This window comes from Talaromyces stipitatus, genomic scaffold (genome assembly GCF_000003125.1).
Source record: "Talaromyces stipitatus ATCC 10500 scf_1105507295527 genomic scaffold, whole genome shotgun sequence".
Lineage (NCBI taxonomy): Eukaryota > Fungi > Ascomycota > Eurotiomycetes > Eurotiales > Trichocomaceae > Talaromyces > Talaromyces stipitatus.
In genome coordinates, this window is record NW_002990114.1 from 2982618 (window position 1) to 2997563 (window position 14946).

At 46.7% G+C, this 14946-nt stretch overlaps 7 protein-coding genes across 7 annotated transcripts, besides 2 other annotated features; 3 read left to right on the forward strand and 4 right to left on the reverse strand.

Moving 5' to 3' along the window:
• Window positions 1–157: 157 nt before the first annotated feature.
• TSTA_091280 (small subunit of nuclear cap-binding protein complex) lies at window positions 158–928 on the forward strand (the record flags this gene model as incomplete). The annotated part of the gene is made up of 5 exons (XM_002478805.1): window positions 158–220; window positions 276–370; window positions 433–477; window positions 536–727; window positions 799–928. 5 exons carry the CDS (start codon window positions 158–160, stop codon window positions 926–928), a joined length of 525 nt encoding a protein of 174 aa, XP_002478850.1.
• A 1511-nt stretch (window positions 929–2439) lies between these two features.
• Window positions 2440–2491: a microsatellite.
• A 751-nt stretch (window positions 2492–3242) lies between these two features.
• Window positions 3243–3278: a microsatellite.
• A 356-nt stretch (window positions 3279–3634) lies between these two features.
• TSTA_091290 (pyridoxine) lies at window positions 3635–4567 on the reverse strand (the record flags this gene model as incomplete). The annotated part of the gene is made up of 2 exons (XM_002478806.1): window positions 3635–4217; window positions 4272–4567. 2 exons carry the CDS (start codon window positions 4565–4567, stop codon window positions 3635–3637), a joined length of 879 nt encoding a protein of 292 aa, XP_002478851.1.
• A 330-nt stretch (window positions 4568–4897) lies between these two features.
• On the forward strand, window positions 4898–5914 carry TSTA_091300 (4'-phosphopantetheinyl transferase NpgA/CfwA; the record flags this gene model as incomplete). The annotated part of the gene is made up of 2 exons (XM_002478807.1): window positions 4898–5107; window positions 5138–5914. The coding sequence occupies 2 exons, from the start codon at window positions 4898–4900 to the stop codon at window positions 5912–5914; spliced, it is 987 nt and encodes a 328-aa protein (XP_002478852.1).
• A 58-nt stretch (window positions 5915–5972) lies between these two features.
• Window positions 5973–7374, reverse strand: TSTA_091310 (glucan endo-1,3-beta-glucosidase precursor, putative; the record flags this gene model as incomplete). Its single annotated transcript, XM_002478808.1, has 2 exons — window positions 5973–6025; window positions 6177–7374. 2 exons carry the CDS (start codon window positions 7372–7374, stop codon window positions 5973–5975), a joined length of 1251 nt encoding a protein of 416 aa, XP_002478853.1.
• A 1325-nt stretch (window positions 7375–8699) lies between these two features.
• Window positions 8700–9632, reverse strand: TSTA_091320 (1-acylglycerol-3-phosphate acyltransferase (AtaAp), putative; the record flags this gene model as incomplete). The annotated part of the gene is made up of 2 exons (XM_002478809.1): window positions 8700–8866; window positions 8918–9632. The coding sequence occupies 2 exons, from the start codon at window positions 9630–9632 to the stop codon at window positions 8700–8702; spliced, it is 882 nt and encodes a 293-aa protein (XP_002478854.1).
• An 865-nt stretch (window positions 9633–10497) lies between these two features.
• TSTA_091330 (20S cyclosome subunit (BimA/Nuc2/Cdc27), putative) lies at window positions 10498–12993 on the reverse strand (the record flags this gene model as incomplete). The annotated part of the gene is made up of 3 exons (XM_002478810.1): window positions 10498–10569; window positions 10626–12607; window positions 12657–12993. 3 exons carry the CDS (start codon window positions 12991–12993, stop codon window positions 10498–10500), a joined length of 2391 nt encoding a protein of 796 aa, XP_002478855.1.
• Window positions 12994–13864: 871 nt separating this feature from the next.
• TSTA_091340 (DUF788 domain protein) lies at window positions 13865–14444 on the forward strand (the record flags this gene model as incomplete). Its single annotated transcript, XM_002478811.1, has 2 exons — window positions 13865–13873; window positions 13923–14444. 2 exons carry the CDS (start codon window positions 13865–13867, stop codon window positions 14442–14444), a joined length of 531 nt encoding a protein of 176 aa, XP_002478856.1.
• Between the last annotated feature and the right edge of the window lie 502 nt (window positions 14445–14946).

Genomic DNA, 14946 nt, shown 5'->3' on the forward strand with positions numbered 1-14946 from the left:
TGAGGTTGATGGTTTGCGGAGAAGAGCTGCTACAAAAGACAGGAACACGCGCTAAATTAAATTGTGGAGCCCGAGCTAAACAGCTTTGGACCAGAGAAGTCAGATTGTTCTCTCCTCTTTGCATCACTCTCGAGCTAGAAGTGAGCTAGAAGTCAACATGTCGAGACATTATAATACAGTTGAGCGTCTGGATAGGCCTAGTGCCTATTACCAGAGCAAGGTAAATTTCGCCCACCATGTCTACCGAGTTCTTAGCTCTAATGTGTCCGTCGCAGAACAAGCGCCGCAGGTATAACGATCGAGACGACGAGAAGCACGAGGACCCTACTGATAACCTGAGGAATGCTACTACTCTTTATGTCGGTAATCTGTATGTACCTACAGGTCTTGACGCTATTCGACGACAAGGATCAAGCTAATCTGCTTCACCAGTTCTTTCTATACAACCGAGGAACAGATCCACGAGCTATTCGCCAAGTACGTTATCACACCCTCGACGACTCAACAAGAATGGGACTGACAATGAATATCATAGATGTGGCGAGATTAAACGTCTAGTCATGGGATTGGATCGTTTTCAAAAGACTCCATGCGGTTTCTGTTTCGTTGAATACTACACCCACCAAGATGCCCTGGATTGTTTAAAGTACATTGGCGGAACGAAGCTTGATGAGCGAATCATCCGTACGGATCTTGATCCTGGATTTCAAGAGGGTCGTCAATACGGGCACGTCTTCACCCACATTTGCGCACGTAGATCAGCGCAAGGAGATTGGTGTAAGCTAACTATGTGAATAGGCGTGGAAAATCCGGCGGTCAAGTGCGAGACGAATACCGGGAGGAATATGATCCAGGCCGTGGAGGATATGGACGATCAGTTGCAGACCAGCGCAGACGAGAAGAGGAAGAATATGGAAAGGGTAGGTAGGGTTCGATTATGGAGTGTAAACAGGCGTTTCGGTGGAGCGAAATATGGATTTATTCAATTGCTACTAACTTTTACATGCGTGAATAAAATTTGCTTTATTCTCTTGATACTTCTTGATTCTTTTTGACCTCTTTTTCGTTCTATCCTACCGGCGATCACAAACATGGACCTTCATGCTTTCTTCTGGGACATCAACAAAATGCAGTCTCTTGTCTATTCTACGAATCCATGTCATCAGCTTGACTATATCTTAACTCGATTTGGTTCATGCGAGCGATGACTTCTGGTAAAAGTTTGTCTCTTTTCTTTTTGGCAAGTATTATTTATATCCTACGAAGACGAAAACTGGTATTGGAACCGACTAGACCAAAAGCTGCGCTCATAATATATGATTCATCAAGCTGCCCGGTAGTCATGCAGTGATATTGGCCTCCTTCCAAACACAACATGACCCATAAAACTGTCCAGTAATCATGCAACTGTGCACTGGTTTCTTCCCGAACGCATCGTTTTGAGCATTGTCTGTTCCTACTGAGAAGTTGATTCGTCCATACTCGCAACTGGTCCAGAAGTCTTCGGGCCAGCGAGTGAAGAAGAGAAATGGTAGATTTGCTGTAGAAAAATTTTCTGACTTGTCGATCAACAATTACCTCAGCTGGCTCAGACTGCTGCGCTAAAAACCACCCAACCGAGCCAACCGCCAACAGATCTATGCTCCAGTACTATCACCGTCGTCGTCCTCCTCTTCACCCTTTTTGGGGGTGGGGTGTTCCTGGAAGTAGTCGGTTGATGGGAGACCAGTGATATGCAGGTTATCAAAGAGACTAGGATAGAATAAAAGATAAGCAATATCAGCTAGAGCAGAGATTCGCTCGAGCATTATTGTAGATAGTGACGGAGTAGTGGTAAGGGGATATGGGGAAAATGAACTGCTGAGATTTCAACATGAACACAAAGCCCATGCATCCAAAGAAGATCCCTAATTTGATCCCTTGCCGGACCTAGTTGTTTAGGAAGCCCCTCTCACTACATTCCAATGGCCTATTCTCGACGGATGACGGCCTCGTTCATCTGGTGGTAGGTAGCATGTCTCTCGTCCTTTGAGTCATGAATATTGGTGATGCTTGTACAGTTCCTCTTTCTCGTTCTGCATGTGCTCTTCGGATACGTTCTGGTTCATTGGGGAACTCTATCGATGGTAGCAGCTGGCGTGTGGGGTGCTTGCCCTGGTCCTTGTTCGAGAGTTTGGTACTGCGCTTCAATTTTGCTGCAGTTGACAAGTTGCCTTGCATGCAATGCACTTTCCTGCTGACTTTGTGCGGTCCATCCGTTTAGGAGTGTTCTACAAAACCTTGACAGAATAGTACACTGGTCTATCACTGTCTGCACCTGGCTCACCATAGCTTCCTGTCGGCATGGTGTGCAGTGAATCCCAGATGCCATTCCAAAGTTTCTCGATAAGACATCTCGTGATATGTTCAATGGCTGGGAACTCAGCAGTAGCAGGCGTGGTTACTGTCCTTGCTGCTGTTGCTGCTGTTGCCGCTGTTGCTTCTATTGCTGAATTATTGTTAGCCACTCCTCTCCTTCCGCGGTGTCATGATGGGTGATGTACCTTGGCTGACGGCATTAGTTCCATACCTCAAGCAAGGACTTCGATACTTTCAGCAGCTGTATCAGCTGTTCTGCATTGATATAATGCCAGCCATCACCCTGGCTTTGCCGGTGGAGATGAAAGTTATGACAGTGATCATCTAGTACACCTTTTTGCTGCAAGCCTAACAAGCACCGCATTAGATCATTGATTGCTAGAAGATATTGACGAGGTTTAGGCAGACTAGAGAGAGGAATATATTAGTATAAGTAACGATAGCATTAGAGAGCAGAATACAATGAACTTGCCCAATGATCGTTGGCTGTTAGATGATAGAAGCTCAGTTTGTTTCTCGGCCACTTGGTGTTTGATCTGTGACCTCTCCTATGTCGGCAACACTGAGAGCTTCATTGGCCAATGGAGACCTCAACGAGTCTTGGAAAGAATGTCTCGAAGCGGAAGTTCGTCTTCTTCCATGGTTGGTGAGAACCCATCCAGATCATTAGCTAGGATTCAATGGTAGAGTACATTTCACGAACCAGTCGGTGTTGTTAAACCGTGCTTTGAGACATGTTGAAACCAATTAGCCCAAGAGCTGCGCGCATACTAGATGATCCAGTACGGTAAGATATAGCTGGCAAAGGTGTCATGTGGAGTGAGGCGATGTCTTAACAGAACACAAACTTGTCTGCTCAGCAGGAGGACTCATTTAGCGAGGATGAAGAAGAAGAAGAAGAAGAAAAAGAAGAAGAAAAAACATCAGCGTGGGTGGACAGCGAGTTTTTATACCTGGAGGTCGGGCAATTTGTCGGAAATTACCTGCCAAACAGGTCGTTGCTACCCTGCTGAGGTGTCACCAATGATTTCGATGATTAAAATCCGCCCTGCTTAGGCGAAATTCCTTTTTGTTTTCCTCGTTGTGTGTATTTTGAGGTATTTGCATCTCCAAGATTGCCCGGAGACTGGATTGATCGCGTGTTGAGAAGGAGCGTTTGGGATGTCCCAATTAGGCAGTGCTATACATCATGTGACGCTCAAGGTTGGCCCTTCTTTAATGCATCAGTTTCTTCCAAATATCAGCACCTGAGCGCAGTTATATCTATATATTTCTATCATCTATCAATATTTCTGCTCTGAACAGCATCCCGTACCTGTCGCAACCACCAAAGATGAATCCTCGGGTCATCCGTCAACTCCGGATGAAAACTCGTACCAAAGACATTCCCTTGTTTGACCGCAATTATATCCTCTGCCTCCTTCTCGGCATCAATATTCACACCACTATTTGCAACTAACCGAGCAGCTCTCCCCGGTAATTTTGCCAAAACTTCGACTTGATCTTCCAGAATCTTTTGAGCTGCGGTATCGACTGCTGACCTCGATGGAGCGACGATGGTTTCTTCTCGTTGATTTTCTTCGATTTGTATGCCCTGTTGATGAGGGAGGATCCTTTCCACTACGGGAGCCCGGATGAATACACCGTTGAATGGGAGGGTTTCCGGAATGGTCGAATCTTGTAGGAATGGCAGGTCAATCGGAGCCTGGAAACTTTCCGTCTGACGACCGAAATGGTTCCGGTTTACGCGGACATCAATGCCGCCGATGAGTTCTTGACCTCCTTTTTTTGTGCGGTTGGCTGATTCAGCGAGGAGAATGAGTCCGGCGCATGTACCCCAGGTTGGTTTGCGATGTAGTCTAGAGATCAAAGAATTAGTCATTGAATATGCTTTCAGGCGCGACGGCGTATACTTGACAAAATCCCTCAATGGCTCTAATAATCCTGAACTAGCTGCAACAAGAGAGATAGTCGTGCTCTCACCACCAGGCAGGATGAGTGCATCACACGCATCCAATTGCGCCTTTGTCCGTACCTCGATGAATTTCCATTGCGTCTGTTGTTGAGAAGATGAATTCAAGATATCTGCTGCTTTTCGAAGGAGTTGTAAATGTTCATAAAATGCGCCTTGTAGAGCTAGCACACCTGCTGTAATCTTACTCATCTTTGGTTCTATGTCTTGTCTGAGTTGATTTCGGGACGGAGTCATTCTGTCGCTTTGCTTCTGCTTATCTTATCTTATCGTTATCAAAGTCCCGCTATTGACACCCGATTGTTCAGGCAGAAATATTGGAGTTGCCCCTCGCCGCGGTCTCCGTTCAGCCAATCAGATGATTGTTTTGTATAGATCGTGCATTTCAGCTGGATAGCTTCATGTATCCATCTACTGCTTATATACGAGGGTTTCATTTTGAAGAGTTGGCTTGCATTCGATAACAAATCTGCATACTCAGAGTGAGCTGTCTCGAACACAAAACAACCTACAACACCACCACATTCATACTCTGCATATAAACTGATCATATCAAACCTCTCCAAGATGGCCACAACCCTCACTAGATGGTACATCGACACCCGCCCCCTAACCCAATCGACCTCCAACCTCCCCTTACTCTCAACCCTGCAGGAGCCCGACCAAACCTCGATCCAGAAATACCTCCGTCTATCCGATCGACACATGTCCCTAGCCTCAAATCTACTCAAATACCTCTTTATACATAGAACATGTCGAATCCCCTGGAGCGAAGTGGTGATTAGTCGAACACCGAAACCACACCAGAGACCATGTTTTGTTCCGTCTGTCGCGGATGTACCGGCGGCGGAGTTTAATGTTACGCATCAAGCTTCGTTTGTTGCGTTGGCCGGGTGTCTTGTTCCATCCACAAAAAGTGATGGGAAGTTGCAGGGCCAAGATGAGATAGCCGTTGCTACTCAAGCAGTCTACTCCGAACCGGAACCATCATCTGCTCCAATTCCAGCAATACCCCAGGTAGGCATAGACGTAACCTGCGTCGACGAACCGGGTCGTCGTCGTGACAAGGCTCCCATGAGCCTAAAGGACGTCACGGATTTCATCGACATTTTCAAAGATGTGTTTTCTCAACGAGAATTGGAGACTATGAAGCAAGCTGCATCGACATCATCGACATCTTCACTTGCAGAAGTTATAAAATCATCTTTGCGTCTGTTCTACGCATATTGGGCGCTGAAAGAGGCATACATCAAAATGACCGGGGAAGCATTACTTGCGCCTTGGTTACGAGAGCTTGAGTTTACGAATGTTGTTGCTCCGGCACCTGTTGCTGATGCTGATGCATGGGGTGAACCGTACAGGGGAGTCCAGACATGGTTATATGGGAAGAAGGTGGAAGATGTTAGAGTTGAATTGGTTGCGTTTGAGTCTGATTATCTACTGGCGACGGCGGCTAGGGGTGCGAATCTGGGTTCCTCGGGGTTGAGGGGTGGGGATGATGCTTGGAAAGAGGTTGTGAGTATTGATATTGAGCGGGATGTTAGGCCGTGTGCTATGGGGGAATGTCAGTGTTTGGATGGGTAAGTTTGGAGCAATCAGATATTTATAAATATAAGGTGATGTTTTACTGGACAGGTTACATTCACTGTTCGGTAAATGAGATCTGAGAAAAGAAAGTCGGTATCATTCTTCGAGCTGTATCCAAGTAAGAATACATCTATTCCATACGTAAAGTCAAACAAGCAACAAGAGGAGAAAGTACATCAACTGAAACAAGGAAATCGTTTAATCAACCCAATCAATCTGCTTTGCTTGCTATCGTTACCACTTCTGCTCTTATTCTTACCAGAATCCTGATTTCCAGTCCGTGGTGCAACCCTGCTCGGGGTATTACTACCTGCCGCAGCATTTCCTCCCCCAACCGCAACAGTAAGTAACTGCGGATTTGGATCATGTATACTCCCAGACTGATCTGCTCCATTCGAAGGCGCAACATCATCGTAGGGAAAAGTATACCCTCGACGATCGAGATTGGCAGCATGCACAATACGAGCGTAATGGTTGGTAATAGGGTTTTGATAGTACTTGGACGCATCTTCACCTTCTGGAGTGTTGCTGTTGACTAGCAGTGTCGATCGGTTCAAGGCAGCTGTTAATCGAGCAGTGATATCGTCCTTGACCTGATCTCCAGTCACCGCAAATGGGCCGCTGCTGCAACTAAAGATATCTGCTGCAGAAGGTTTGGTGTATGTCGCTGCTCCATTTCCAAAGTTGAATGTACCGTTTGACACTGTTCCAGCCACGTTCCCAGAATCTATTTGCGTGTTGACAGTCAATGTCGAGTTGGAGTACTGAGACCACACTTGATCCACGTATGGCTGGTAATATCCCGAAAACAGAGAATTGTTGATCGAAATACCGGTGTTGGGACTATTGGCTCTCAGATTTGCGCCGTTCTTCTGAACAATGAGCTGGTTCCAGCCAGCGTTGTCCTTGGACTGTTGATCATTCAGACCGGAGCATATAGTATCAAGACCACTTGAAGGCATTCCCGTGACATGTTGTGTTTGATTCGACGTATTGGTTAGAGTCAACGATATCGGAAGAGACACAAAGTCTACATAGGAGATATTCACATATAGCTGTAAGCTGTTATATGTGAACTCGCAAAAGTCCCAGAACTTATTGTAGTTTGCATCAGCCGTGTTGGAAGATGAAGGTTCCACCAAAGCTGGGCCGGGGTTCAAGTAAAAGGTCAGAGTATCGTCTCGCACAAACCATAATCGAGCGCCAGCTAAGTGGGGGATTGTGACGGTGACTGTGCTTCCTGGTGCACCGAGAGGAATGGCGCAGTTTGCTCCCAGGGCGGACATGGTGCCTGACGGGGAGGTTGGGTAGTAAGCTGTTTTGCCATCGGATTGCAAGAGGAAGAGGGCGTTTTTATTGTCGATAGCTTGGCCTGTGATGTATGCATAGACCGTGCTGGATGACGTCTGGTTTTGCAGAGCGATATTCAGCGTTGCAGCTGTGTCGTTTTGAGACATTTTGCCGATATTATATAAGGTAGGAGCTGAGGATGTAGATCGATAGAGACAGAACATCAGTCTTTAAATAAGAATATAATCTCTGTGAAGAGTCGGGAGGATGATTTTTCTTCGATGGGTCAGAAATGCTTTCAAGGTTCAGTTCTTCTAGGCTCGGGAGCAATACCTGACTCTCAACTTCCTTCATCCAGACAGATCTTATATACAACCTACTTCCACCAACGCCTCATAAAAATCACAGTTCACACTGCCTCAAAATCATGGGACAAATCCGATGACATTCAGACCATCGACGATGTTGCACCCAGACCAAAATCCATTCGGACCGTCAAAGACTGAAGCTAGTTGGCCAACATCTTGTTTTAGAATCATCACCAGAGCTAAACTCGCTGGGCTGCCGAGGACTGGAACTAAAAAAGAAATCATAAGCCCTGTCGATCAAGTAAGCTGGCAATCAATGAGAAGACGATATAAGAGAGGAGACATTTCCAGTGTGGGTGCGAAATAGCCAGTGCGGAGAGGCACCTGATAATTATCCTCGACAACTCTGGGTGTTTTCCCGTGAAGATCTTATCTTCATATGTTTCCAGAGTACGATGAATCCGACAATGGCAAAGGAAAGAATTATCGTCATCGCGATCAAAGTTCCCTGTCATCTCGTGAACTCCATGCTGTCTGCAACGAGGCGAGGAAATAGACATCTGATCTGGTCATGTTCCTGATCTTTACCGACGATGATGTCAACCCTGATACTTTTGACAGAACATGTCGATTTTCTATGCGACTGCCAAGTTTACCGGAGAACTGAACACTGCCTTCTCTCGACCATGTGTATGTCTGCGTGCGTGGCCTCTCATGATATCTATGGATTCTATGTGAGTCACTGAAACCATCCATGGCATCTCCGATCATCCTAAACAGCCGGTCTGCTGACGCAAATCGAGACGTACCATATTCCGATACAAGAGATGTTACCCGACGTCAGTTGACCGTTTTCATGAATGTCTGAACACAGTGTAACACAAAACTTTTCAATTTGGGGTATTCGAGGGTATGTATATACTACTAATAACAGACGCAACGTGTCCAGTTACCACCTGGGCACTTCCAAGGTATGGATGTAAAGGACCATTAATAATGATAATAGTACTAATCAAGCTTCAAAGACAAACAAACAAAACAAAAACTCGAGTCATCATAATCTCTCGTATCCTGCCGGAACCGATTCTCTCCGTCTAATACAAACCCGTCTATCTGCCTGAAGTAGTGAAGTGGTCTAGTTGTAGTCTCTCGCTCCCCCCCCTCTCTCTGTGGGATGTACTGGATTAGATCTCCACAGCAGTGGAAGATCCGCGAGTCACTGCACCGTCGAGTTGCTGCGCGGACTTGTTCGACAATGCAGTATACGTCTTGAGCATAAGCTCGCGCGTATCGGTAGTCAACTTGTCGACATCCGCAGGTGTAAGATTCTTCGTTTCAATAGGAGGTAGCACTATCAAATCAGCATGTAAACCCTTAAGCAGCGAGAAAAAGGTAGACGTACCCTTAACCTTAATCTCCCCAGCCTCAAACTGCAACTTCTTCAGATTCAACACATGAGGATAATTCTCCACCACAACAGGGACAATAGGCACACCGGCCTTGATGGCCAAATGAAACGCCCCTTTCTTAAACGGCAACAACTCCGGCTTGGTCGCATAACTCCTCGTGCCCTCCGGAAAAATAAAAACACTCTGTTTAAACTCCTGCATTTCCCTCGCCGCACCATCAAACGCCTTAACCGCCGTCTCACGATTCGCACGATCAATAAACACCGTACCCGACAAAGCCATAAACCAGCCCAAAAACGGCCAACTTTTCAACGATTTCTTAGCGGTCACGCTACAATACGGTGGGAAGATAGCGCCCAGCATCAACACATCCAACTCCGTCTGATGGTTTCCGATAAAGACGGCGGGTCGAGTAGAGAGATATTTCTCGCCTTCGATTATATCGAAATGTACACCTGTAGCGAACCACATAACCCATTTGAAACTGCGCGCAGTAGCCCATTGCGATACGCGGCCGTATCCGACCAGTCGCAGGACTATGGATGCAATAACGCCGTATGTAGCGCATATTATCAGAGAAGCGTACGAGGATAGACAGCGGGCTATGAATCCGGCTTTGGGTACTTTGGCGGCGGATAAGGCGAAGAAGGAGACAGTTACGGCGAAGTAGCCGGTTAGACCGGTTGTTATATAGGAGAGAATTGACATTGCTAACGATTTGACCCGGGTCGAACTTGTTTTGGACAGAGAATGTTGAGAGAGAGGGAGATTTTTTCGACGGCCGAGATCGCCGCACTTTCCGGTCGTGGATAGTAGATTGATGATGAGAGTTTTCTAGCAACGATGTCTACTAACCATAGCCATGGCCTTTGGGTAGTTTGATTGTTCGCGCAAGAATATAAGAGAGTGTCAGTTGGAAGAATAAAGCAGCTTAAAGAAACAAGTTGAAGATCTTGTGATTGATGATGCAGCTGCAGTTTCCCCACAACCATGGAAACCTCAGGCTGCTAGTGTTGACACCCGATTGCCGAGGCTGCAATCTGATCCTCTAATCCTTCTAAAAGCATGGGATCTACTATTTACCAGCTTTATATTTGGTGATAAGTATAAATATGAATAATGAATCTTTAGTTGACCTGATCAATTCCACTCGCTATTAGTAGTGATCATGAAGCATCGTTCCATGCCATTCATAATCACGTCAACCGCATGTGCTCGAACTCAGAACCTCAAAAGACATGGAAACGTCAAAGTAATATACAGAATCGCTTGGGAAAAATTCTCAAGTGATAGAGCACAATTTCAATAAGAGCAAAACAAAAACCACCAAACTCCGATTAAAAATGCTTTGGATAGAAAGACGGAGAACAAAATTAGTAGAGAAGATGCAGAATGCTTCTCAAAAAGCGAATGAATAGGGACCTATGACTTCCGTAACGCCATTCCGTTTCTCGTGTATGCATGTCCAAGTAGAATGTGTATTTGTCTGTGTACGCCGCAGTACCATTGTGCACCAGTCAAGGAAGTATGTGCAAGTAAAGGTAAGAACGATTGATCCGAGTTTCGTAGTTGTTCATGCCATGTCAGCGTCATCATCTTCGTCGTCGTCCAACGATTCCATAGCATCCTTGATATACTGCGCTGCCTTTTGGAAGAGAATAGTTAGTATCGAAGTTCTTAGGAATAGGATATATAACTTACTTTTGGATCCAGATTCAGTGCAGTGGTGAAATGTTTAATTGCGTTACCCTTGTCGTGCAATTGCTTGTAAACCTTTCCAAGTAGATAATGAACATTCGCTTCATCCGGAGCCATATCTTTCAACACCTTGAGCTCTGTCAACGACAGCTTGTATTCATTCAGTTTCAAAAGAACACGAGCCTTGCGGAATCGGGCCAATACCGATCTCGGCGCAATAGTCGTTGCCCGACTGTAATGAAACAAAGCGGATTGTGGGTTATTTAATTTTTCAACCACAAGACCCATGCAACAGATGAGTACTGCATTGTTCGGGTTGATCTGCACTGCGTTGCGATAGTGCTGTTCTGCATATTCGAGCTTACCCATCTTTTCGTATACTTGACCAAGGCCATACCAAGAGTTGTAATGTCTACTGTCGACACTGATTCCCTTACGGAACGCATCGAGTGCTTTGTCGAATTCTTCGTTTGCGACGTGCTCATGACCTTGGAGAGCATACGCATAGGCAAAGCGAGGATCGAGTTGTGTGGCACGTTTGAAACATTTTAGTGCCTGGTCATGATCTCGTTGATGAGAGAAAGAATTGCCAACCGCACACCACGCCTCAGGAGATAGACGGTCTACCTCCATAAGCTCATGGGCCAGATATGCCAACTCAACATCGTTTTTGAGATGCCATAGTACGGTCGAGTATATTTCCATATCTTCCAAGCGGGCTGGTGCCAACGCTCTCACTCGAAGGAAGTATTTTTCTGCATCAGGATACAGCGCTTGCTCATAGTAAGCCCGACCAAGCTGAGACAGAACCCAGGGCGTCTCACGCTGAGCCTGAGGTAAGAGGTTGAAGCTCTGAACAGCGTCTTGGCACTTGTAGCGCGTCAGGTTGTAATGGCCGGTAGCTAATTTCGAGAACAGATCCATTAACCATGACAACGCTTCCATTTCCTTTGAGCGATCGGCGACTGCACTCTTGGTCTGATGCGAGCTACCAGCGCTATTAGAGGACGTGGCAGATGTTCGTGGCTCCTTGCTATCGGGATCCGAGCCGCTAATGACCTTTCTATTCCCACTCACAACACGTCCTACGTTTGTGGCAGCAGTTGTCCGTCCCCTCGTCCCTGTTGCACGGACTTTTCTCACTTCTCTTCCCTCTCTTCCTAAAGTGGCAGTGGCTAGCCGGCTGGAGGTTGGCCGTATGTGATTCAGCAGTCGCGTGCTCCGACGCTGTGGTGCACCTGGCTCTACGGGATGAGGTGCTGGATGGGCTACTTGACCAGAAACCGTTCGTTTTCTATCACCAGCCGGAGCAACAGAAGTCGACTCTTCATCCATTTGAATGACGTTTTGATCCTCCGACTCAGCTCTAGACCGGATCCTAGATTTCAACGCAGTAGCTCGCATTTTCGGCGGTGGATCCCCGTACTCGACGTGTTGGACAGTTCTGCTTCGTCTGTTTGGAGCAAGTGGAGGGTCCCAGATGTCGCTGTGGGCATTACGAGCATCTTCAGGCTCGTTCTCATTTTCAGGTATCTCATGAATAATCGTTGTACCCGCGGAAGCAACGCTGACAGAGCTGCCATTCAATTTCTCCCACAATGCGGAGCTTCCAGTGGACAAGCCAGGTTCGCCCTTTGGTGTATTGGCAAAAGGATCGCTATTGGAATGAGCATTCGATTGCGTCTGGAGAGGTCCATTGGCGGATGTCGTTATATCCGAAAGCGCGATTACGTCTGGTTGAGGAGCAGCCTGTAACATAGCCACCAGTTCTGGGCTTAGACGGTATATGTTCGGCACCTGAACGCTGACACCAGCTTCACAGAGACCGAGGAATGCATCCCACATGAAAGGATTGAGCTTCAAGGCCTCGGCGTAGCATTCTACAGCCTGTGCCAGATCTTTGTGAGCTTGCCATAGCTTGCCTTGCAGACACAAGACTGCTGCTGCATCTGGAGTATGTTGACGGCGTGTCTCGCTGTGTTTGTCTGTTCTGGTCAGTATGAGGACTCCATCATTCCACCCATATGCACTCACTCCAGTTGCTCTTCGTCGCCCAGAGATTCCTACTCCGATCCAACGCGTTGATACCATCCATGTATTTCCCCAAGTCCAGGCATGCTTGTGCGTGTACATAAGAGCACCCGAGGTGTGTTCCGCGAGAACCTGCCAGCTTGCTATATTCCCAGGCAGCCTTGGGCTGACCACTCAAAAGATGGCACAGCGAAAGGAGATAAGCCGCTTCGGACGATCTGGGTTCGTAGGCATGGAGACGACCGGCGAGGAAGAGCGCATTTTTGACGAGGTTGTTGTCGAGATGATAGTATATCAGTTGTCTGAGCTGGGTGGATATGTAAGACGTCGAAGGCGCCATGATGGGCGATTTTCACACGACGCAGCTGCTGGAAGCGTGTCTATTAATGGCACCAAAATAGACGAGAATATGTCGAAGAGAAAGCGAAAGGATGAAGCAGAGAATAATCCTGACCGAGACGCATTGAGTGGTGTGCAGGTGCGCAGTTTGCTTGGTTGTTTGGAGTCTCACGCAGTTCGAATTAGGCGTCAGTAGGTGGTCACAGCTACAGAAATTAACTGCAGACGACTGAATGAATAAGATCACTCAATCCTGTTTATCGGTAAAACCCTTCTGTCTGGTGAGTACTTGTTTGTGCATATACACACCAACCAAAACAATCAGCGGAGCAAACTGAAAGTGGAGACCGCGCCGCAACTGACAAACCCGCCAGAGGAAAGCTCAAAGCAGGAATCGCATTATCGAGAATGGATATTAGACTGGACAAGGACAGGTCCCAGTAAGACTAGATTATTATTTGGGAGAGAATGGCTGACTGAGGATAGAATAGGTGTGGGGGAATAGTAAATAGTGAACGGTATGAGGTGGAGAGCGAAAGAGACGGGGAGTTGAGCTGTGGCAGTGGTGGCGGTTGTTGCCTTATTGCCTTGTTGCCTTATGGCGGCACTGTTGTATAGGGCAACCGGCGCTAAGTATCCGATTCCAGCCAGCTCCTGCACGCCGCTTCCGGACACTTATATCGACACGCGACACCCTGCAAGCTACAAGCTCATTATCTGCATACAGTCCTTCAAGAAATCCCGCAGTTGGTCGCCCATTCCACGCGTATACTCAGTCCCTGAAAATCCCCGACTCCGCGTTCGTATACTGATCGTGGACCGCTCTATTATTTCAACCCGCCGCCAAATAGCTCAAAGCTTGGACACATAACATGGCTCAGGTAAATCTATCCAGAATACTCAAACGATCCCTAACTAATTTGGTAATAGAAAGCAGCCAAATCCCTCGCAGCCCGCAATGCCTCAACCCTAAACCGCACACACCTAATTACCCTATCCCTTCACGCCCTCTTCCTAACCCTAAACTTCCTCTTCAACCGTCCCAGCGCTCTCTTGCGGTATTGCCTCCTAAACCTCCCCGCACTGGCGATCGAATTCTACCTTGAACGCCTGGGTCGACCCCACTACAGTTTACAGGACGGCTCCCTAAAATCCGCCGGTGAGGATCTGGGTGCTTCGGGGCTGACGGAGTATATGTGGGATATACTCTATTGGACATGGATTTGTATGGGTGCTGTGTGCGTGTTGGGGGATTGGGCTTGGTGGTTTTATGTGGCTGTTCCCGTGTATTCGGTTTATTTGGGTTGGACGACATTTTTCGGGATGAAGAAGGGACTGGCTGGGTTTGCAGGGGGTAGTAGTGAGGTTCAGTCTTCTGGTGGTAGTGGTGGAGCGAGTAAAAGGCAGCAGAAGTTGGAGAAGCGTGGTGGTCAGCGTGTTCAGTATCGGTAGTTGGTATTGACATCTCGGTAGATGTGATATGGTATCTTACACTTTTAACATTTATAGGTGCTATAAAGATATAGTTTTTGATCAACATGGACGTAATAAGCCATTTATTATCATGTGCGTAATTCTCATCCATTCTGTACATTACACTGGCTAAAACACCAGTAGCAATAGACATATAACATAGCAGTAAAAAAAACATGGCAGTCGTAATAATAAACATGGCCCTATCAACACGAAGCTGAAAAAGATCAATATCCAATAACATACATCAGTGAAAAACAGGAGGGGGATCAGTTCGAGCATACAGTAAGTAGTTATATGGTAACATACAGACATAATCAGGAAAAAGAAAAAAAAATGGCAAGTCACCGCCTCAGAGGATATCGTGGTTTATAGACCAAGGAGAACAAAGTAAATGACATGACAACATCACTAATCCACCATATCACATACTCTTTAAAGCACGCGGAGCCATGATCAATGGCTTAGTTTTTTTTTTCGA